General features: G+C 32.7%; 1 protein-coding gene across 1 annotated transcript in view; it reads right to left on the bottom strand.

The window, feature by feature from the left end:
* Window positions 1-1,507: 1,507 nt before the first annotated feature.
* Window positions 1,508-23,653, bottom strand: part of HELRODRAFT_73661 (hypothetical protein) — a gene marked incomplete at both ends in the record, with an annotated part of 24,970 nt that continues 2,824 nt past the window's right edge. The window contains 7 exons of the mRNA XM_009014451.1: window positions 1,508-1,781; window positions 2,271-2,422; window positions 10,729-10,864; window positions 11,065-11,231; window positions 11,563-11,595; window positions 12,199-12,287; window positions 17,152-17,365. Of these exons, the coding sequence (XP_009012699.1) occupies window positions 1,508-1,781; window positions 2,271-2,422; window positions 10,729-10,864; window positions 11,065-11,231; window positions 11,563-11,595; window positions 12,199-12,287; window positions 17,152-17,365 (1,065 nt within the window). The remainder of the gene's footprint in view (window positions 1,782-2,270; window positions 2,423-10,728; window positions 10,865-11,064; window positions 11,232-11,562; window positions 11,596-12,198; window positions 12,288-17,151; window positions 17,366-23,653) is intronic.

Below are 23,653 nucleotides of genomic sequence, written 5' to 3'. Positions count from 1 at the left end.
GCTGCTGTTGGTGGTGGTGGAAGATACTGTGGTGACGACGTCTGAAAACTGTTTTGGAAATTATATTTAAATAATTATACTGTTCATCATTTTTTAATTTACCAAATTTTACCATTATCTAAAACATCTTCTTCAACTGACAAAAATAAAAATCGTATGCATCAAAATTAAATGCATTTCAAGCAATCTTTTCAAACAAAGTGTTTGTTATTAAACATATCCCACATGTGCAATTAGTAACTTCTACATTTCCGCCATCACAAAATTTCCCGCCGTTCAGTGGCGAGGGACATGCGCATTCCCTCGTTCGGCAACGACATTTTATGTTGTCGTTGTGGTGGTGGCTGTTGTGATAATGACCGCTGTTGTGGTGACCGCTGTTGTGGTACACTTTGTGTCTGTAGATGTTGTTGTTGAATGAGCCGCCATCGTTGAGTAAACTGTATGGAGAAGCTTTGTTGTTGTTGTTGTTGTTGTTGTTGTTGTTGTTGTTGTTGTTGTTGTGTTTGGTGGCGGTACGACCGCGTACGTTAATGTTGACGTTGCTGCTGACGTCATTATTGGAAGTGGTCACGTGGTGGCATTGTCTCCATGACGACCATTTACAAAAACTTCCGTCAACTTGGAAAATTTAATTCACAATAATTTTTGTGTCATCTCATTAAATTTTAGTAACTCATCCACTTGCTATTCAAGTAAAATTCATTAATCTTTATATTACTAATAGTTTAAAAAATTATTAAAATAAATAATTGTAAAATAAAATTTCTGGAAAACAATGACGATGTATTAATAAATCGATGTAACCCACCACTGAATACAAAAATATATAGAATTATCATAACGGAAATGGATCTCATTACGAAGCTATTAAGTCATCAACAAACAAGCCTACCAGGTTGATTTGTGATTGGGCAGGAGTTAATGTGCGGGTGACCAATGGCAGAGCAGGCATTATCATCATCACTCCAGCCGCAATACGGATCCTGGGCGTTTAAACAGTGACTGCAAAGGTTAAAGGTCATTAATTATGTTAGAGCAGGTCATGAGGTCGTTTTATCATCTTGGAATGCAATTAATTTTAATAAGCTGGTCATACATTTTTTAAGATGCAAAACATTTTTCATAATGAAGAGCGTTGAGTTATTCATTTGAAATTCGTTTATTGTGGTGATTTCTTTTCATCATAATTGAAAGAAGGTGATATTAATGTCGTAAATATAATTTAATTTAAGAGCTGTTTTGACTGAAATTTCTAAAAAAAAAAATGTTTCATATTAACTTTTTCGTTTTGAATCTGGAGCACCTGTGAAGTGAAATTTTCAAGAAGCGATTTTGCGTGCCCACGTAAAGGAACTCCTGGAGATTGAAAAAAATTTTTTAGGTGTGAATAAAATCACACACCATTTAAAATCGAAAAGTTAAATTTTACCGAATAGGCAATATTTTTAAAAATTTCACGCAAGGTGGATAAAAAGTTGAATTCAAATTTTAAAAAATGGAAAGTTTAAAAAATGCTCCCCACCGATTCTGTGTCGATCTTCATGGACTTGATGCGTGAATCAGTCCGAAAGTCATCCTCCTCATCATCATCGCCTCTAACCTGAAACAATCTAATTCTCTCGACGAAACACGATACATGATCTTTGTTGACGTCATCATCGGCTGCCGGAAGTACAGTCATCTTGTCAATGTAGCCGGAAATTGAAGCCAAAAACAAAATGGCGATCGTAGCATTTTGTCGCCCAAGAAATTTTTTGTGCATGGCTATGTGAGCGTAGCTGCAGAAATGTTTATTTATTTTTTATTTAATGAAAATAAAAAAAAATTTTATTTATTGTTAGTAATATAATTAATTAAATTAATGTTTAAATAATTTAAATGTAAAAAATGAACATACTTGTTCATATATAGATTTTTTAATGCGTGCATTATACCTCTATTAGATCATTCATTTGAAAGTAGTTTTAAAGCGTGCACTCAACTTAATTAGCACAACTTCCTGCCCTACGTAAACACAAACATGCAATCAAAAAAAAACTCACACACACAGACAGACACACACAAGCTTACAAACACACTATTTCAATACACCCGAAAAGTTAAACGAACATATAAACATGATAAACCTGATAAATTTCTGAATAAACAACGGTGAAATCAACTCCCAACAACTGTATACCATTAGTTTAACAAGCATTCCGTACTATTCTACCATAATAACATACCCTATAACCATTCTACCATATAACATTAACTAAATGACCAACCGTTCACTTTCAACGACAACAATGGGGTTGAGATGTTTGGACTGGACTGCCCTGTCCATTAGCTGATACTTTTGAGCGTCCACTAGCGATCTCGATGTCGACTGACTCGTTTCGGTGATTGTCGGTTTCGGAACGTTTGTTAAATTGCCGCACTGGAAGGATATGTTTTTTTTTATTTCTTTAATTCTGTCAAATAATTACTGACTCGTTTTGATATTTTTCAGTTTCGGTACGCTCGTTACGTTGCCAAACTAGAAAGATTAGTAAAAAATTAAAGTTATTAAAATAGACTGGCTAAAATAATTAATGCCGACTGACTCTTTCGAATAATAGTTTTTGAATTCGATACAATCGTTATATTTCCGAGCATGAGTGATATGTTTGATTGATAGCAAGAGATAAGATTGTGTGACGACAGACTGATGGCTGGTTAGATTGACATGCGGATAACGTAACGTGCTTATCATATTGAAGGATGAGATTGTAGAAAAATGTAAATTATATTGAAACTTTTTAACAATCTTCAAAATACGATCACCATAATTTTCATGAAGAATGTTAAAACTTTAACTTTATTGTTGAACTACTAAAGTATAAATCATTTCCAGCAAACAAGAAGACGACAACAGCTGCAAAGACAGCAACACAAACGTTATCACCACACAGCTTCATCAACACAGGGACACAAAAGAGAACAAAGTGGAACTAAACAGGACAGAACAGAACCAAACGAAACTTATTTCAAATCCTTCAATAGCCTTTCAATGCACAATGACATCCAATCAGAGATAATTAACCCCAAACCGCCACACCGAAACAATTCCCGCGAAAAATAACATCAACTGGAAAATGTACACACACGCACGCACACACAAACACACATACTCATACATACACGCAAACACACACACATATACACGCACAGACAAACACAATTGCACATATCTAATCACACACAAACACATACGCAAAAACGCAGACATTAACATGTACAAACAAACAAAACATCAATACAAACACTGGCGTACAAACAAACAAACAAATTAAATATCAATACAAACACTGACATACAAACAAACGAACAAACAAAAACATCAATACAAACATTGGCGTACAAACAAAAATATTTAATCACGCACGCACGTATGCATTACTAACGCGTACATTTATACCTTTTTTTATTTTTTCCGAAGTAGCTTCTAAACAAGCACTTAACCGTATTAACCAAATTAACTTGCAAACATACAAACATAAAACAAACAAACAAACATAAAACAAACATACAAACAAACATAAAACAAACAAACATAAATAAAAACGTGCCAACGCACCTGAATGCATGCATACAAACGACAAAACAAAATTCATACATATACAACACACAAACAAACGTTCATACAAATAATCACATACATACAAACACCAAAAGATATAAAACTTAAAAACATTAAGAAACAATGACACAACAGATATACACACATGCGAACACACAAACATAGACAAACACAAACCCAAAAAACAAACAAACAGATACAAACAAATTTTTTTTTCTTCGCGTCACAACAAAACTTTGAGCACACGCATTTGCAAATGCCTTGCATAGTCCCTCGGAGGTTTAAACTTGTTTATGCCGTGCGTTACATTGCTAGGTCACTCAAAATGATGACGACCGTGATGGTCACGACGACGACGACGAACACGACAATGGTAATGATCTCTCAAAATGATGATGATGACGATGGCGACAATAAACAACAACTACTACAACATTAACAACAAAAAACAACAGAACATAGATAAAAAAAAACATAGACCCCAACAAAAAAACGCAGCAGCGCCTATTTGTACGGGGAAAATATTACAAGTAGGACATCCGAGAATGACATAATGGTGCATAACACATCATCACGTGACGTTATCGTCAACATGTTTTTAGCGTTCATTTCGGCGCTAAATGTTAAAACTAAGCAGCGTCTAATTATTGAATTATTAATGTATTCAAAATGTGCAACTCTCTCTCTCTCTCTCTCTCTCTCTCTCTCTCTCTCTCTCTCTCTCTCACTCAATTTGTCTTTATCTCTCTCTTTTAGCCCGTGTAAGAGAATCACGTAAAATGAGATGTTTAAAAGTGAAATTAGATGCAATGGTAATGGAAACCTGTGTGGTGTGGTTGTTGGTTTCTATGTTATTAGCGTTTTTTTGTGTTGCTGTTTCTTTTTGTTTTTTCAATTTTATTTGTTTTTTTCGTGTTTTCATTTCTCCTTCTTTTTTTAATTTTTCTTCATTTTTTGTTTGCAGATTTTTAAATAGTTAAAGTTGCAAGGAAAGTAATTTTGGTATCATTATATCCAAGTTACCTAGTATCTATAAAATAGTGTATCATTATATCTATCAATTTTATTATCTATGTAAATCAACGTGTCATTACATTTGATAATATAGTAACATTAAATCAAAGTAATTGGGTATCATTCTATCTATCAATTATGGTATCATCATATCTGAGTAATTGAAGTATAGTATCATCATATCTGAGTAATTGAAGTATCATTATTTCTGATTGTTTTTTTTCTCAAATGACTCAGTGTTTTCAGCGTAGTGTTATTAACATTTGTTTTTGTTCGGAAAATTGGCCAAGTTTGCAACCTAAAAATAAATGCGTGGTCTTCAATAAATGCTGAAAAAATGTGTTGCTTTGTTGTGTTATAAAAAAAATTTCAAAATAAACTAACTTTATTTTTTATTTAATCTCAGGTTTCAGTTTTCTATGCTCTGTCAGTTTCATGTTTCAATTATATAAAATTGACTTTTTTTTCTTAAAGTAAAGACTTTTCTATCAGGAACAATTATTTTCCTTCTATGAAATGATTAGAAAGAACCAAACAATTTTCTAACCTTACGACAAAATTTTCAATTTGCCTACTTCAGTCAACACAACATTCATACGATTAGTGTTTGGTTCCTAAACCTGATACTATTTTTTTAAAACTCATTCCGATTTGAAGAAATATGAAAACAATTGATTAATTTTTTAGATTTTTTAAAATTTGGTTGAATTAATTTTAATTGGACGTTTCTATTAAAATAATCTTATTTTTAAACGAAATTTATTCACAATAACAATTTGACATGAAGATTTTAAATTCATTTCACATAAAACAAATAACATAAAAGTTGAAATTTAAAGGTTTTTCTCCTTAGTTTTAAATAGTAAAGAATAAGCATTACGCTCTTAAAAAAATAATGATAATAAATATAATAATGATAATAATATCATAAAAATTATGAAATAATTTCTTCATTAAATATGAAATTAAGTTGAGAAAATTGAAGGATGAACCTGAAAGATTGAATAAATATTGTACGCATGTCCTTTCATCTTATCTCGCACCGTTGATCATTGCACTAAAATTATTTATAAATTTATTTCAAAGATATTTCCTGTGAAATATTCTTCAACTTTTTAAGAAATGTTTTCATATTTTTAAAATACTGTCTAACTCTTATCTTAGTTGCTGTTATTATTATTATTGTTGTTATACTTTTTTGTTGATTTTGTTTGTTTTTGTTTTTCTGTTCAAAGAAAAACGTGAACGCCATCTTTATATTTATTTAAATATTTTTGACGAGTGTTAAATAATTGCAAAAATTATCATCTGTTCATTCAAACTATTCTCAAAAGAAATTCTTGAATCTGTTTTTTCAGATTTTTTCAGCGTTTCAAAATTTTAATTAGAACGCTGCAGTAAAATGCTGCAAATTGTAACTTGAATACAAGTGCGTGTGTGAGAGTGCGCGCATGTGTGTGTGATCGTTTATGTAGGCGTGTGCGTGTTGTAAGATTGTCGTTTCCATCTGATCACCGAACAAAATTTTTATAATTGTTTAATTCAATTACGATTTATATGTATTATGTTATTATCACGTCTGCCAAACTTATCATAGTCTATCTAGCATTGTCATCATCATGTATGTCATGAACTCATATTTGTCATAATGTTCCTTCCTTCCAGCTGTAATCATTGCCATCATCACGTTACCATCTTGTTTTTACTCATCGGCATCGCATTCATCATCAGTTTCACTAATCAATCGCAGTCATTAATGTGCATTCGTTGTCGTCATTATCATCTCTGACATCAATCATGATTTTTACTGACATAACCATCTTTATCATCATCTTTTTCGTCATCGTCGTCGTCGTCATCATGACAGCAATCATCGTCACAGTATTCAGTTGTCACTAAAAAATGACTGTTCCTAAATTACGACATTCGCCAGCATAAAGGACAGCTTTTAAAAATCTTTTACAATGTCTTTACTTGTCATCCACACGTTCATGTTTCCAGAAAATTATCGTTCGCCAGGTTATTAACGCGTTAGCTTTAGCCTGTACGAGTGTACATGTTTGTTTGTCTGTCTGTTTGTTTGTATGTATGTTGGTTGGGTTGAGTATTTTTGTTGTTTGACTGTTTTGTTTGTGTGTATATTTTGATTTTTTTTATAGCAAAAACTGTATAAAAAATTTATTTTGCCTTTTTTCTAATTTTTTTTCTTTTTGTCATCACTTCGATGAGAAATTAATTTTAGAGCCTAATAAATAATCGCACCATTAAACCTTTGGATTAATAAAACAGTGTTGCCTTATTGCTGTAGTTGTGTTACGCTAATTTAACTTTGAAAGATGTTTTTTTCTCATGTGGTTTTTATTTTATTGTTGTTGTTGCTAATGTTGTAGTGTCATTTGTGTTTTTCTATAGTTGTCGCAACAATTTAACCGCAGGACAGTATTTTAATCGCATGGTGGAGAAAGTTGAAGCTGTTGTTTCTCTCTGTTTGTCCGTTTCTGTAAGTAATTAAACTGAAATGTCTGTTTGCTCGTTGACGATGCTGTTAAAGATGTTGGTGCTATAATGGTTTACATGATGGCTTCGCTTGTTTCGTCGGTGATGATGGTGTTGTTGTCGTCGTGGTCAATTTTGGTTTTCGGATTTTGTTTGCAAGAAAATGTATTATAACACTGTGAATGTTCTTGATTTTGTAATTACTTAGTTATCTTTTTGTTAGTGACATGAGTTTTTTTTTTAGAAAAATCAAGACCATTTTTTTTTAATAGAATTTGTCTTTGTGACGAAGTGTTATTTGCTGAATGGTTTTATTATCTGCAATGTCCTTTTAAAATGTATTTTTCCAAATATTTTAATGTAAACTTTGAAATTTTGCCCGAAATTTTTGTTAGGCAAAATATGTATATACCACCATCATCATCATTATCATTATCTTCATCATCATCGCAACTACTATCGTCATCATCATCATCATCGTCATCATCATCATCATCATCGTCATCATCATCATCATCGTCATCATCATCATCATCGCCACAACCATCGCCATCATTATTGTTAATTTCTGTTTACATCAAAATTTCTCTCCTCATTTTACGTAAAAAATCCAAAACCAAAATTTGAAAAATACTTTTTCTCATTACGTGATCAAATAACGAAACTTGAATAACAAATGCCAGTGATCGAAACCAGTGAAATAAAAAGGAAGAAAAACATTTGGCTACCAAAAAAAATGAGATAAATGGATTTATTCTTAAAACTTATTAAAATACTTAAAAAATAATAAAACAAGTAACAGAGTGAATCAAGTTTTTAAAAGAGGAAAAACAGAGACGCAGACGTAATTAGAGAGTAGAGTGCACAGGTAGGCGGGCACTCCTCCTAATTGAAACTTTTCATGACACTATTAAGATATTGAATGTTGCAAACTACACCGAGTTTACACAACGGCCAAATAACTAACGAATCAAATTTATTTTAGTGCATAATATTACGTTAGCTTAGATAGTAAATTTGACTTTTCGCTTGATTGCTTGACTGATTGATTGAACGTATGAACGAACGAATGAATGAATGAGTGGATTGATTAGTTGATTGATTGAATGAATGAATGAATGAATGAATGAATGAATGGATGAATTAGTGGTTTGATTGAATGAGTAGTAGGTTGAATAAATAGTTAGTTAAATGGAAAAATGGTTAGCTGATTTGACAAAATTTAATTTTTATTAACCAAAATACTACTACTAATAATAATATCCTCTATCCATCATAGGTTGATTTGAAAAACTCGACATCATCGTCTTCCCCATCATCATCACCATCATCATCACCACCACCATCATCAGCATTACCACCACCACTCTCTCCACCATCATCATTACCACCGCCATCGTCTCGATCATCTTCACCACCACCATCGTCTCCATCATCATCACCACCACCATCGTCTCTATCATCATCATCATCACCACTCCATCGAACATAACACCAATAAAAAATTGATTCCAATAAGAACGGCTGAAAAGGAACAAGATATGTGATTCATAAATAAAACAACACACGCACACACATATACGCACACAAACATACACAGACACACATATACACACACACATACACAGACATACATATACACACACATACACAGACACACATACACACATACACACAAACACATACGCAAATACAGACAAAATTACATACACGAACATAATGCCGAAAGCACATTCATAATGGCACACGCATTTTACTTAGATCGTAATAAATTGACCAAACAACAAAAAAGTTAAATTAAAAAATGAAAAAAAAACAAACAAACAATTTGCAAAAATCATTATTAAACACTAAATTGTTTCCTACATTTTCATTCCTAGGGTAACGACAATAAAAACTAACATTCATTATAAGCAGACAAATGACCACAACAAAAAAAAAATTTATTTCAACTAGCTTACAAGCTTTACTTGAATACTTCAGCAAACAAACCACCCCACAAAACACATTTACACATACATCTAAATTTGGACATACACACGCTAACGAACACATACATATACCGACATAAACACATCCATTCACACGCACAAGCACACACTTACGTAAGCGTTACGTGCGTTTTTATATCGCCTGGAAGATATGTGGTCAAGTTCTTGACCTTTCCTTTGAATAATTCATCACATGAACAAATGTATTACCCACACACGCACGCACACATATACACAATGGTATACAAATGCGTATATAAATGTGTATATATAATTGTGTGTGCGTGTGTGTGCGCGCGTGTGTGTGTGCGTCCAGGTTTGTGTGTATGGACTTGGTCACCACATAAAATATACATTATACCTACGCATCTGTTTTCAGAGAATGTATAACTCCAATTATTCTCCCTGCATACTCGTTCTAGAATTATTTATTATTCCATCTTCTGCTATTTCTATATCTATTTTTTTGTATGTATATACGGGTATAGTTGTGTGCTGTGTGCGTGTGTGTGTGTTTAAAGGTATGCAGGACTAATGTTAAAAAAGGGGTTTCACAAAAAACAGCTCATCTACCACAAAAAAATGAAACTTTGTAATTTTTTTAATATTTTTCCGATGTCATAATCACCGGCTAAAATAAACAAAGTAATAATCACTGAATAAATCTATCCATTTTCTTTTTAAAACAATTATCAAATATAAGGGGTGTTTTCATCTTAGTGGCTCTAGGGCTTCCACACCTTATTGCAGCAAAACCGGCCCTAGATGTGGCCACCACCAACTTTTGGGTCTGTAGGAGTAGTTGTGGTCAGCAGCTAGACGTTGAAAGCGCTTCACGTAAAAGAAGTGCTTTTCTTGATTATACTTTCTTGCAGGTGGATGATTTATCAGCTCTGTCATCCTCGAACAGTTAATGAGATTAATTCTGATTTTATGACTTTTTAGCCGCTGTGCATATTTGATGGCTCCATTCAGTTTCTTCCAGTACGTGTTTGTTGTTTGCTGCTCTGGCGATGAATTTTTCATAATCAATTAATTTTTTCTCACAAACTGGATAACGTTTATGTCTTTTCGAAATTGAAATTTTTTATTTATTTTTTTTGCATGAAACTTTTTTACTTTACCACGATTTTAAATAAAATAATCAAGTTTTTTGGTCTGTTTCGAAGTTTTTTATCTTTATTATTTGTAATTTTAAAATACGCGTTTTTTGAAAAAGTCTTCAATTGAAACAAACATGACACATTCGACTACGCTGTATTGCTTGGAAGTTTGAAACAATTCACTAATTTTATAAACAGTTAGGTCTGTATGCACGCACACGTAAGCACATTTCATTAATAAGTACAGCTTGGGCAGAAATTTTTTTTTGTCAGATACTGTTTAAACTTTTTTAATGTAATTTTTATCAACCATGAGTTTGATATTATTAATATTATTAATAACATTGTTATTATTATTAGTAGTAGTAGTACTAGCAGTAGTAGTAGTTGTAGCAGCAGCAATAGTAGTAGAAGGATTAGTGATAGCAGTAACAACAGCATTAGTAGTAGCAGCAGCAATAGTTGTAGTATAATAGTATGAAAAGTGGTATTATAAATTTGATGAGATAGAGAAACCAACCTGATGATGAGGAGCGCTGTTCTGAACTCGAATCCAAGCACTGCTAGTATCATGTTGGTACTTGAACGGTCCCATGAATGTCTGGTCTATAGACGCAACGCTGTAGACGCAGACTGCTGTTGCAATTACGCTGTTCCTGTGCATTTTGTTTGTGAGTGGTTGGATGGATTTTTTGTGAAATTGTTGGCCTATTTCTAAATGGAATGTTTAGATTAACATTTGGTATCATAAATAATAATGAGTTATTGGAATAACCATTCCTCCAAAATATAATCACACAAAGTCATCACACCCCAAAACAAGAGTTACAAAAAATAAAAAGCAGCCGCTACATACGGTGCAGTAGTGAAGACAGCATACACACTAGCTTCACTCTCGTCAAACGTGGACGCCTGGATCTCGTTGAAGTAGTAGGGGTAGGATCCGGGTAGTGAACAATTGAGACGGGCTTTCAGGAACGACGTCCAGTTGTCTTGCAAGAGAAATTTTCCACCCTGATCATTCTGGTTTTTCGTTAGTTGTGTAGAAGTTTTTGTGGTTGAGTATGTTTGAAGTAATTTTAGAAAAGTTGATACTTACGAAACGATAAAAATAATTCGAGGGTAATGTAATAAAAATATTCGTTGGACATTTCTCAATGACTCTCTCTAGAAGTCATCCATTCATTTCAATTAAACGCAGAGAAAAAAAACGTTCAAACATATTTATTACAATGTTTCACTCCTCACACACACACACCCACACACACAACACACACATATACATACACGCACACACTCACACACACATATACACACACGCACACACACACTTCACACTTAAACACACATCTACCTTACATATCCTAGCCACTCTGGAATAGACAGCCTGTATGTATGTGAATAAAAAGATAGTTACGATACATGCACGTATCTCTGATTCGCATTGTATTAATATGCAAAAATACCTAGATATATATTATACATATATTATACATAATGCAATGTAAATGTTTAGGTAAGCTGAATCTAAAATAGACAAACTAATAATGTATACAAACTATGTGTGTGTTTAAGTGTATATATGTTAGCGTACGTACGTATGTGTGTATGTGCTTGTGTGTGTGTTTGTTAAATGTCTGTTTTATAGTATGAACACATATACATGCATGTATTAATGTTGTTGTTGTTTTAGAGCAAAGTGTTATAGATTTAGATTAATAGCCATGGTTTATATGCCTAATTGTTTTGTGTATGTAGGTCTCTATGCGATGATTTTATGCTGGAGACATTTGTTTCAATTTTCAGAGGCACTTAACTATGTCGAAGTTTTATTTTATTATTATTCTTATTTTTATTTCTCATCATCATCATCGTATCATCATCACTACAATCAGCAGCAACAACAACAACAACAACATCGTCATCATCGTCATCGTCGTCACCATCATAATCGTCGTCGTCATCTTCATCATCATCGTCATCATCTTACTTTTCCACAGTTTATATATTCCATGGCCACCTCTCGGAATAAGAAATAAACGTAGGCTCCAACTTCATACGATGACACAAAATCTGGTTCTGTTTATATTCGTTTGTTTGTTTGTTGTTGGTTGTTGTTGATTGTTTGTTGTTGTTGGTTGTCTGTTTACCTGTGTGGTTTGTTGGTGTTTGTTGGGATTGTTTGTTGTTGTTGGTTTTGTTGTTGTACGTTTGTCTGTTGCAGTTACAAGTGAAACAACATCATCAGTGACATAAACAACAAAAATATAACAACATTACTAAACATATGCCACAACATAACCAACAACAACATCAACAACAACAACCACTACAGCAGCAACAACAACAACTTCAGCGGCTACAACGACAACGAACGACTTTCATGAGCATCCACGGACCAACCCATCTTAACTCATCAACTTTTAATTGTTTTAATTAGCAAAGAAGACATCTCTGGGTACAGACCGACACGCATAGATGCATCGCCCACATACACATGCACACAGACACACTCACACACGTACACACATACACATACACAATTCTCTACAAACGATGGATACATACAAGTAAATAAATACAAAAATATACAAAAAGTTTACAAACAATTTAGCAGGTACAGACTTAATTACCGAATAATTTTTATTGAAACGCTTAGGGCAATAATTATATTCTTATATTTATAATTAAAAACAAAAGTTTTCTGCCCAATTAACACTAACAAACACACACACACACACACACACACATACAAGCAATAAACACATAAACTGCTTTGCAGCAAAAAGTCACCAAAAAATGAACAATAAGGGGAACTGACAAATGCACCATGAAATTGGTTATGTGTGGAGTGTGATGTTCAATGACATTTACATACAAACTTGACTCAACCACACACACACACACACACAGACACACACAGACAAACGCACACATACATACACACAAGCAAACAAACAAATGCACACACATGCATAATTAAATTTCTTTATTGCCAAACCATAATGTGCATTCTCTATCTAATTAGAGGCAATTTCGTTTAAATAATCTCCAGCCAACATGAGTAATGTTAAGTTCGTACCAGGTCAGTCAGTAAGTCGTGTGGTGTGGGTGTGTGTGAGTGGACTTGTCGTCGTGTAGTTGCGTGTGGTGTCGTCGTGTGTGTGTGCAGCATCGTGTGGCTTGCCGTGTGGTGTGGTGTGGTGCGTGTGGAACTGCTGTTGCAAAAATTCTATACAAAATTTGTTTGTTAAATAGTTGTATACATCAGAAAAACAAAAAAAATGCTTCGAACTTTTTTAAAAACTCTAGCACTTTTACAAGAAAATGTTTAATAAAATTATGATACAAACAGAAATAAAATATAGATACAATAATAATAATAATAATAATAATAATAATAATAATAATAATAATAATAAAATAATAATATCAATAATGAAATCATGGATGAATGGAGGCAGGGATTGATGGATGTTTATATGGAAGCATGGGGAGGAAATAAATGAGATGTAGGGGAATAGAGAGAAGAGGCGATAGTTAGAAAAAAACGAATGAAAAAAAAATAAAATAAAACAGAAACAAAAAACTTATATAAAAAACTTATATAAAAAACAAAAATATAAAAATTTACTCTTGAAATTTTTAGATAATATAATAATAGACAATTAAAACGATGGATTTTGGTAATTTTCAAAGTGTTTTTTGGTATTTTTATATGACGACTACAACAAACTGCCCAGTAACATTCGAATTTTTTTCACCAAACCTCCTCCTACTCTAACCTATAACTCTGAATCTATTTGAAAATCCTGCTTTGCCTAGCATTTTACATAATAAAACATTTATTCTACATTACCTGGTTAGACAAATGTCCTTAAAAAGCCGCCTATATATACACCGGCTGACGTAGAAACACATTCATAAGTACGGCCAAGATGTACAGATACAAGCATTTCAACAACAGTCCTTCAGTCTGTTCTATCCGAGCCAGGCAAGACCTGGTACTCCTTGCATTGTGCTGTGTTGTGTATGTTTTAGTTAGACAGAATTTTTGTAAGTTTTATTACTGGATGACTGGAATGTTCAGAAAATTTTAATTAGAATGAGTATACATTGATCATGGGTAAATTGAAAAAAAAAACTTAAACGCGCGATTTAATTTGTTTTTCATTTATAATTTCAATTCCACGTCAGTGATAAAATATTTCCCAGTCAAAAACAGGCAATTTAATTATTAATCCGAAGAAAACGTCGGATGAAGTTAGATTTAAGCTGCCCATTTGGATTAAACTCGTCGTCAGTCGCCACAAATATTTTCAAAATTTCCAAGTAACGATGAATTTCCCATAGTTAGAATCACAAACATCTCACACAAACCCATGCCCAGTACGGTGTTGTGTTGACGCACACGCACAGCTCCGTGTATAAAATATCTCATTATATTTATTGCGCCATGAAAAAATATTGCATACATATACCTAACTATGCATGTGTTTGCATGCCTTTATGTCTTCTTTACAAGCAAATATTTGCAGGTTTATATTTATTAAGTTTATTTTACATGTTTGCATATCATCACATAATATGAAATAATGTTTATACTTGTTTTGTTTAAATATTTCAATGAGTTCTTGCGTAAATGTGCTTCTTGAAGATACTATCATGATACGACGTATCTACAATCTAGATACTATTTATCTAGTTGTATATGAACAATGTCGTTAATGCACTCATTGCTAAAGAGGAACTCAGCGTTGCAGCCGGTAGGTTCGGTGATTACTTAGGACGACAGTACGTTTTTAATCAAGTTTTCGTGAAATTTTTGGAACGCCTCAGCAGACACTGCCGTCAATTATCTGCGAGTACCCGTACAAAATGTCTTTCTAATGAAGCAAAAAGTAGGTGAGAAATGTTTTGTAAAGGGAAAAAATTATTTCAAGCATAAAAATGTTGAATTAAATGATGAAAATAAGATGAAAATTTAAAGAAAAAAAAAAGAAAAATAGAAGAGTAATTAAGAAAAAAAAGAAAAAAATGAGAAAATGAGAGCAGACAAAAGATCCTAACAGAAACAATGCAAAAAATTAAGAGGGAAGAATGAAGGACAGAAACACGTGAACGGATGAACCTAGAAACCCCGGTCATAAAGATACTACGCACCAATAAGCAAGCACTCAACAATGTTTAGAGAACGTTAACAAACGCATGCAAACCTTAAGCCAGCAAATTACACGTGTTCTTATGCCTGCATATCCTCACAAGTATTCCTCTTCAGTTTGTTTATATCTACTTGTGTAGGGAGAACGGCGGAAAATGTGCGAAGAAAAATGAGAGATGGAGGGGAAAATGAGAGAGTGGAGAAGAAGAGAGAAAAAAGAAAAGGAAGGAAAAAGGAAATGAGAGAAAGAAAGAGATAGAGAGAGAGAGAAAAAAAAAGAGAGATGAAAAAAAGAGAAAGAAAAACAGCAGATAAACGGCGATAGATTGACAAAACCAAAACAGAAAGAAAGAGAAAGAAAGATAGAAAGAAAAAAAAGTAAATTAAGAAAGAGAGGGAGAGAGAGAAAAAGAGAGAGAAAAAAATCAAGCCAATTTGTAAAACTTAGTAAAAAACAATAAATAATTATAACAAAAAAAATAAATAAATAAATATGATTGTGCAGTAAAATCTGCCCACGAACAAAACGTAATTTTTCTTCATTTTTGAAAAATGCAAAAACCTTTTTTTTGAAAAGTAAAACTAAAAAATATTTAATCTGAAAAATTTATATCCATAATAACAATAAAAGTATAATAAAAATAATAAAACATCGGCAAAAAACATCAAAATTTTCACGTAATTACAAGTTATGTGCCAGCACGCATGACATTTTCAATGTAATAATCCATTTAAATAGCTTACATTTACCCATTCCATAATTTTTACAATGAAAAATTTTTAAATAAAATTTAAAAAGATTTAAAAATAATTTAATACTTCAAATTTTTTGTTAAAAATTTTTATCTATTTTTCTTTATCTCATCGAAATTTCATGAAAAATTGACAGTCATTAAATTTTTAGTTAATCAAATATTCAGATCTGCTATTACTGTACCACGTATGATCAGCACTGAACTAGAAATAACATTTGCTCGGTTTAATATGATCAACAACTTCTATGGAAAAAATGTTTTAAAGTCAGAAGCGAAAACCTAGAAAAAATATTTGTCACAAAAATGAAACATAATTTCGGTATGAAAAAAAATTAAAATGGGCCCACCTCTGGTTTAACACCATATTATTTTGTTTAAAATTTTAATGTTTAGATAGAAAAAATACTTGAACCAAATTTTTTATCAGATTTTCTTTCCTACCTGCTCTAATACAACAATCAAACAATGGCTAGACACCTTGGTTTGATAATATTTAATGCCAAACACGTATGTATGAGTTGAGTTAATCTATTTACAAACAAGCACACGCACACATACATAGATACATTCAACCACAAACATGCAGGCATACAACACGTACAAGCGTGCACCACACACACACACACACTCACACACACACATACATACATACACACACACATACATACATACATACATACACACACACATACATACATACATACACACACACACACATAAACATGTAGGTGCGTGACCGTGCAGACTAACAAAAACATAAACAAAGTTCTAACAAGCCACAAATGCTGGAGAAATGTAATTAAAATGGCATAAAAATGAATTATTTCATTGCATGAAACCAGGACTACGTTATGCTCGTCATCTACGTCATCGTTAACGTCATTATTGAGGAAATCGTCATCATATTTAATGTCGTCATCTTCGTCGTCGTCAAAGAAGCGAGTCTAGTTATTTTCAATTGCGTCACAGTGTGAGTTAGTTCACAACTCATTGATAACTTAGAAAGGAGCACACCACAGCAGCCAACCGTTGAGCCATCTGGTGTTGAATTGAGCGGTCCGAACACTTTTCAAATTCCCCATTATTCGGAAGATGGCCGGATCTCTGGCGGCAAAATCCGTGACGAGGGCTGAGTAGAAATTGTCGTCTGACGTCTTTATGATGGTGCTGTTCTGCAGGGGATGGTATGGTGAGAAACCGATTCCCGATATTCGTTCGGTTATTTCGTGAAGAGAGTCCATCTAATTGGTGGTTGATTGGTGGGTGAATAAATGAATATCTGAGTGAATGAATGAATGAATAACGGATGAATGGATGAATTAATGAATAAATCAACGTGTGAGTGAGTAAAGCAATGTTTATAAATTAACTGATATTTTTAAATTTTATATCTATGCATATTTTTACTAATCAATTAATATATTTTTTGTGTTTTTTTGGTTATTTATGAACATATATGCATTCAACATGAAACATGGCTGATCAGTTTATAACATTCTCATTTCATCATCTACTCATCTCATAGTTGAACTCATTTGAACTAGCAATGATGATGTTAAGAAGTGACTAAGAGCCTAACTGAATGAAACTGACAAAATTTTTGTTCAATTAGTTGCGGTAAGAAAATTGAAAACATTTCAATAAAACTCCCATTTTTAAAAATTTAAACGCCGCTCCAGAATTTGAAACTCGCGAAAATTAAAAAAATTTCCTTTTTTTCTCCGAATTAATATTTGAAAATTTTCTAAGGAGAAAATTTATTAAGAAACAAAAATTAAATCCCTACTCGTGACGTGAATGTCTCAATAAAGATTATGCTGATGACTTCAAACTGCGTACTTTAATGTATGTACGTATCATACATGTACAACAACGTGTGTGTGTGTGTGTGCACAGTTTTGTACACTACTCAAGTTTGTATATCTTAACACTTGTTAGATTCTTATGTGTGAGTGCGTGTGTGTATGTGTGCGTGTGTGTGTCTATGTGTGTGCCTGTCTGTGTTCGTGTGTGTGTGTGTGTGTGTGTGTGTGTATGTGGCGCGTACAAAAACACACACACACACACACACACACACACACACAAGTATAACACGTGCAAAAAACAAACAAATACACAAACACAGAGAAGAGCACACATACGCACACGCACGCACTCAACTGCCTTTCCATCGGATAAAATTAATGATGACGTCATTGAAAAATCGAATTACCAAAGATTAAGAATGAGATACAAGCACGGCTATGAAAAAACAGAAGCGTGAGTACCGTTGAGTCTATGGTATTTGGGGTATTAGTTAAGGTACACGCTGCGGTATTGAGATATATATACACACTAACGACAATAGCACCCTCATTATCATTTCACAAGCTTACGCTGTCGTTGTACACTTAGTTATGTACAATCAAATCTATTTAACTGATAAATTCGGATAGTGTGTGTGTTACTAGAGCAAATACTACAACGACAACTACTACTACTATTGCTACTACTACTACTATTGCTACTACTACTACTACTATTACTTCTACTATAAAGGTTAAAGGTTTTTCTCTCTCTCTCTTGCGTTTGCTTCAGAGGTTTCAACAACAAACACACACAGCGTACATGAATACGCGTGCAAACTACGCATCATACACATTGCATATGATAGGCGGGATCTCTTTGTATTCGAACCCAGTCATTGCAATAGCAAGACCAGGCGCCTTTAACCATTGAACCAACACGCCGCCCAACTAGTGTATACTACTGTTATTATTACTACTACTGCTGCTACTACAACTACTTCCACTACCATTACTACTACTACCTACTTCTACAATTACTGTAATAAAAAAAAATCAAGAAAGAGTGAAAGAGAGGGGGCGGGAGAGAATGAGAGAGTAATACAAAATATGTATCTGATATTTACATTTGATATCAAAATATATATCTCATATATCAAAACATTATCAAAGTTTATGTGGTTGCATTTGGTGGCGTTATTTAAAGTTTAAAATGTAATTTTATATGATACCAATCATCATCTATATTTTCAGCATCAGTGGCAATGTTTTTCGAGCTCTATCACACAGACACATGTTCCATGTCAAATAAAAACACAATATGACTAAACACGAAAAACCGAGGCTTCAGAAAACCATATTGCTACACTCACTGATACATACAAACACGCTAATAACGCATACTAAAAACAAACACTAAAAACACCCAAAACATACTTATACCAACGTACACAAACAGATAAACAAACACACACACATATACGCACGCACGCACACTCACAAACACGTATTTTTTCTAAGTACCTACGCACACACATATACCTATAAATTATTAATTAATATTTAATTTTAAAGTCATTACGTCATCATCGACACTGACGTCATCATCATTTTCAAAATGACATCATTCAAAAAATGATAGTGCATCGTTAATGCGCATAAATATTAATATCTAACATAAAAACAAACTAAACATAAAAACACAATTACATGCAAAAACAACCATTCAAACGCATACACGTTCAAAAACGTATATACAGACTTGTACTCACATACATACAAACATACGTGCATGACTACAAACACATACATACAAATGTACACAAATCCGTGCGTACCTTGTATGCATGTGTGTATTGTATACACACTCCTATTGCTATAAACATCAGCGTCTATTTAGCACTACATCAATCTGAATTATTGAATATTGCATGCGTCAACATTCATCCTCATCATCTTCTTCATCATCTTCTTCGTCATCATCTTTTTCATCATCATCTTCTTCTTCAACATCATTATTATCATCATTATTAGTATCCTTATCTTATAAAACACGATCACCATGTTTTAGAAGGTGACAAAATAATGGTGACGTTCTTGACAAAGACGAGGACATGAGATGATAATGTTAACAATGGTGATGACGAAGATGATGACGAAGATGAAAATGAGGAAATAGTTAATAAAACGTTTTTGAAAATGTTGATGACAAAAAATGATGATGAAGTTCTAAGAGTTGATGATGAAAACAAAATGATGATGTCTTTAGAGATGATGATGACTACAAGAGGATGATGTTCTCTTGGAGTTGATGATGCTAATTATAAGAACGTTCGTTTGCCTTTCAGGGGCATATTTATGTGCAAGTTTGCGTAGCATTGCATTGCTGTCTGTCAACTTTGTCAATCAATCGTAAATAAAACTTCGGAATTCCTAATTTTTCTGTTTATTATGAAACAATTTTTTTTTTACATTTTCGGAGTTAATGAAACATTTTTAAGTTAGCGAAATGAAAATTAATGATGAATTATTAATTTATTTAATCGTCATTATAAGGATTCATTCAACTTTGAAGTATGTACCTAGATAAAGCAGCCTATCAACTAAAACTTCATTTAATTATTAAAAAACGATTTCATCAAATAAACAATTCAAACGAAAATATAATTGGATATATTTACAACGAGAAATATAAAAAAAGCTGAGATGATTAAGCAAGAGTAGCAAGAAACTAAAAATGATGAAGAGAAAAGTAACGAAGAAGAAAATGATGATGAAGATTGAGATGGGAACAACGATGATGAAAATGATGATGAAAACTACGATGATGAAGATGATGATGGAAACAACGATGATGAAGATGATGATGGAAACAACGATGATGAAGATGATGATGGAAGCAATGCAGACGTGGAAATGATGACGAAATAGATGAAGTAACATGCGTCATTTTTGATTCAGCGGGTAGCATGGGTCAATTAGATTTTCAAGTCACTGCTTCTCGAAGTTTTCCTAGATTTTTTTTTTCCTGGTTTCTCGAAAATGAGAAAATATATTGATGTATTGTTTTTGTTGGGAACATTTTTCAGGAAATGAAGACGTTTTTTTTGTCGGTGTTTGATGTTCGTAGGATCTCATAATACATATATTTTTGTAACTTTGGAAAAAAATCTAATCGATTTCATTTAAAAAACACTTCTTGTATTATTATTATTTAAATTTTTTCATGTAAAAATTGTTTGAAGAATGCGTCTCTTTTATTAGAAATAATTTGACCTATGTTATGACGCTTTATATAAAATCACGTTCCAGAACAATTTTGAAACTTCAAAAATGTTTTCAAAAGAAATTGGAAAAAATCAAAAATAAATTTCCATTTTAATTTTATAACAAGAAAAAATAAAATAATTTTGAAATAGCAAAAAATAAATTGAAATCATTTGACGTTAGTTTAATTTCAGTCTGCGTTCATTGTGATTTGGAAAATTTAAAAAAGTTTTCAAACAAAGGGAAAAGTAAGAAATGGAGAAAGAGAGTGAGAGAGGGAAAGGGAAAAAAAGAGTGCAAGAGAGAGACAAAGAGAGTGAAATAGTGGTTGAGAAAGAGAGAACATTCAAAAGAAAGAAAAATTGTTATAGACGTCGGAAAAACGTGTTCATGAAAAGAATTTTTAAATTTCGCTCCCCACCGCTGTGTTTGCTGCATTCTTCCTCCAACAGCAGAATACTCACGAGTCTTCATTGGACAGAAAGCAAAACTAAAAAAAGGAAAAATATGATTCTGCTGATGTATTGAAGAGTTGGGATTTGGTTCGTTGCTTAAGAAAGAGAGAGAGAGAGAGAGAGAGAAAGAGAAAAAGAAAAAAAGAAAAAGAGAAAGAAAGAGAGAACGCGAGAGAAAAACAAACAAACAAAGAAAAAGAAAGAGAGAGAGTAAAAGAGAAAGATCAAATTGCCAATTTTGAAACAAAAATTGAAATTTAATCATTGACATAATGTTTCTATATACCCAAGATAACTTTACACTGAAAACGTTTCGAAATAGCAATACAAATATAAAAACAAAAGATTTCTGAAAATTTATCAAGTCCAACAAAATTGTAACTGATGGTGCAATGATGAAAAAAGTTATACCGCAGTTGATAGATTGAATGGAAGAGGGTGTTGCTGGTGGAGCTTTCAGTTATAAAGTACTTCCACCTTACGCAAAGACAGCTCTGTAGATAAATTGTCGACTGACACTCTTTCCAACGCTGTATAAATATTAAGGGTGAGAGTAATTGAACCATTTAAAACTGCCTCAAGATCTTTCGAGAAAAAAATGGGAAAAATTGTTTTTTTTCAGCTTCCAGTGAATTTTTCACATAAAAATTAAACTTCATCCCTCACAAAAATATTATTAAAAATTGTTGATGAACCGAAACAATTAAAGTAAAACAAAGCATAAAATAATTTCTAATACCCTAAACAACATAGTTAATCTGCTTAATAATAATAATAATAATAATAATAACAACAACAACAAAACTAATAGATGATCGTGACCAATGGTATTTAAGAAATGACGTTTTCACGGAAACTTTCATGGCTATTATTATTTATTAACAAAAACGCATTAATGAAATAATAGCTAAAACAAATAATTTTTTCCACCATGCATGTGGATACGTAGAAGTCGCCTACCTGAAATTATTGTACCTTTGTACGTATATCAACCCTTCAATTACATTCGTCATCTACCATCATAAATACACGCGTACGCGACTGTCACACTCACACACACACTTACACACACACTCACACACACTCTCACACACTCACTCACACACAGACACACTCACACACAGACACACTCACACACAGACACATAGACCCACACACACACAAAATATACACACGTATACATACTACATTCAAATTCACAACAGTAACTACAACACAAACAGACACTGTTTTTAATACAACACACAAACAGGACTTTACCACACAAAGGTTTTTATACAAACAGCACTTAACTTTACCACATACTTTAATTTTTTATACAAAACACCCCAACATAAATTTGTATCCTAGAACAAAGTATTCGAGGTATTCTTGGTATTGTTCTAACTGCTGGTATTGTTGAACTACGCCATATTGATATCTTGTTATCTTATATCAGGCAGACTTGTAACTCTACGTTTCAGCACATTGTACCATTTTCATTCACTCTAGAGAAACCTTCCCTTAACATTTCAGATATTGTTAATGTAAAAATCATTGTAGAAAAATTTAGAATAACTGCGAAATCTTTTGGAGCGTTAAGTAAGTACCAATGTAGCAATCACAAATAGCATCAAACATCAAATTATAAAAAAAAAATGTTAAAATTGAAGACAACACATTTTAAAACATCTATGAACAACAAAATAAACTATTCAGCAACAAATTTATGTACAACAACATGTATAACACACAAATAAAATCATACACAACACTATCCACAGCAATACGTACATCATCAACAACAAACACAACAACAACATACACAACAACAACAACCGTAACAAACACAGCAACAACAAACACAACAACAACATACACAGCAACAACAACAAACACATCGACACATACACAACAACAACAACACAAAAACAATAAACGCAAGGACAATAAACACAACAACAACATCACAACAACAACAAAGCATCCACAACAACAAGTACAACAAACGTCACAACAACAACAACACAAGGTGTGTCATCAA

Source organism: Helobdella robusta (assembly GCF_000326865.2).
Source record: "Helobdella robusta unplaced genomic scaffold HELROscaffold_13, whole genome shotgun sequence".
NCBI classification, from domain to species: Eukaryota; Metazoa; Annelida; class Clitellata; order Rhynchobdellida; family Glossiphoniidae; genus Helobdella; species Helobdella robusta.
Note: the sequence above shows the minus strand (reverse complement) of the source record. Positions and strands in the feature narration are given on the sequence as shown.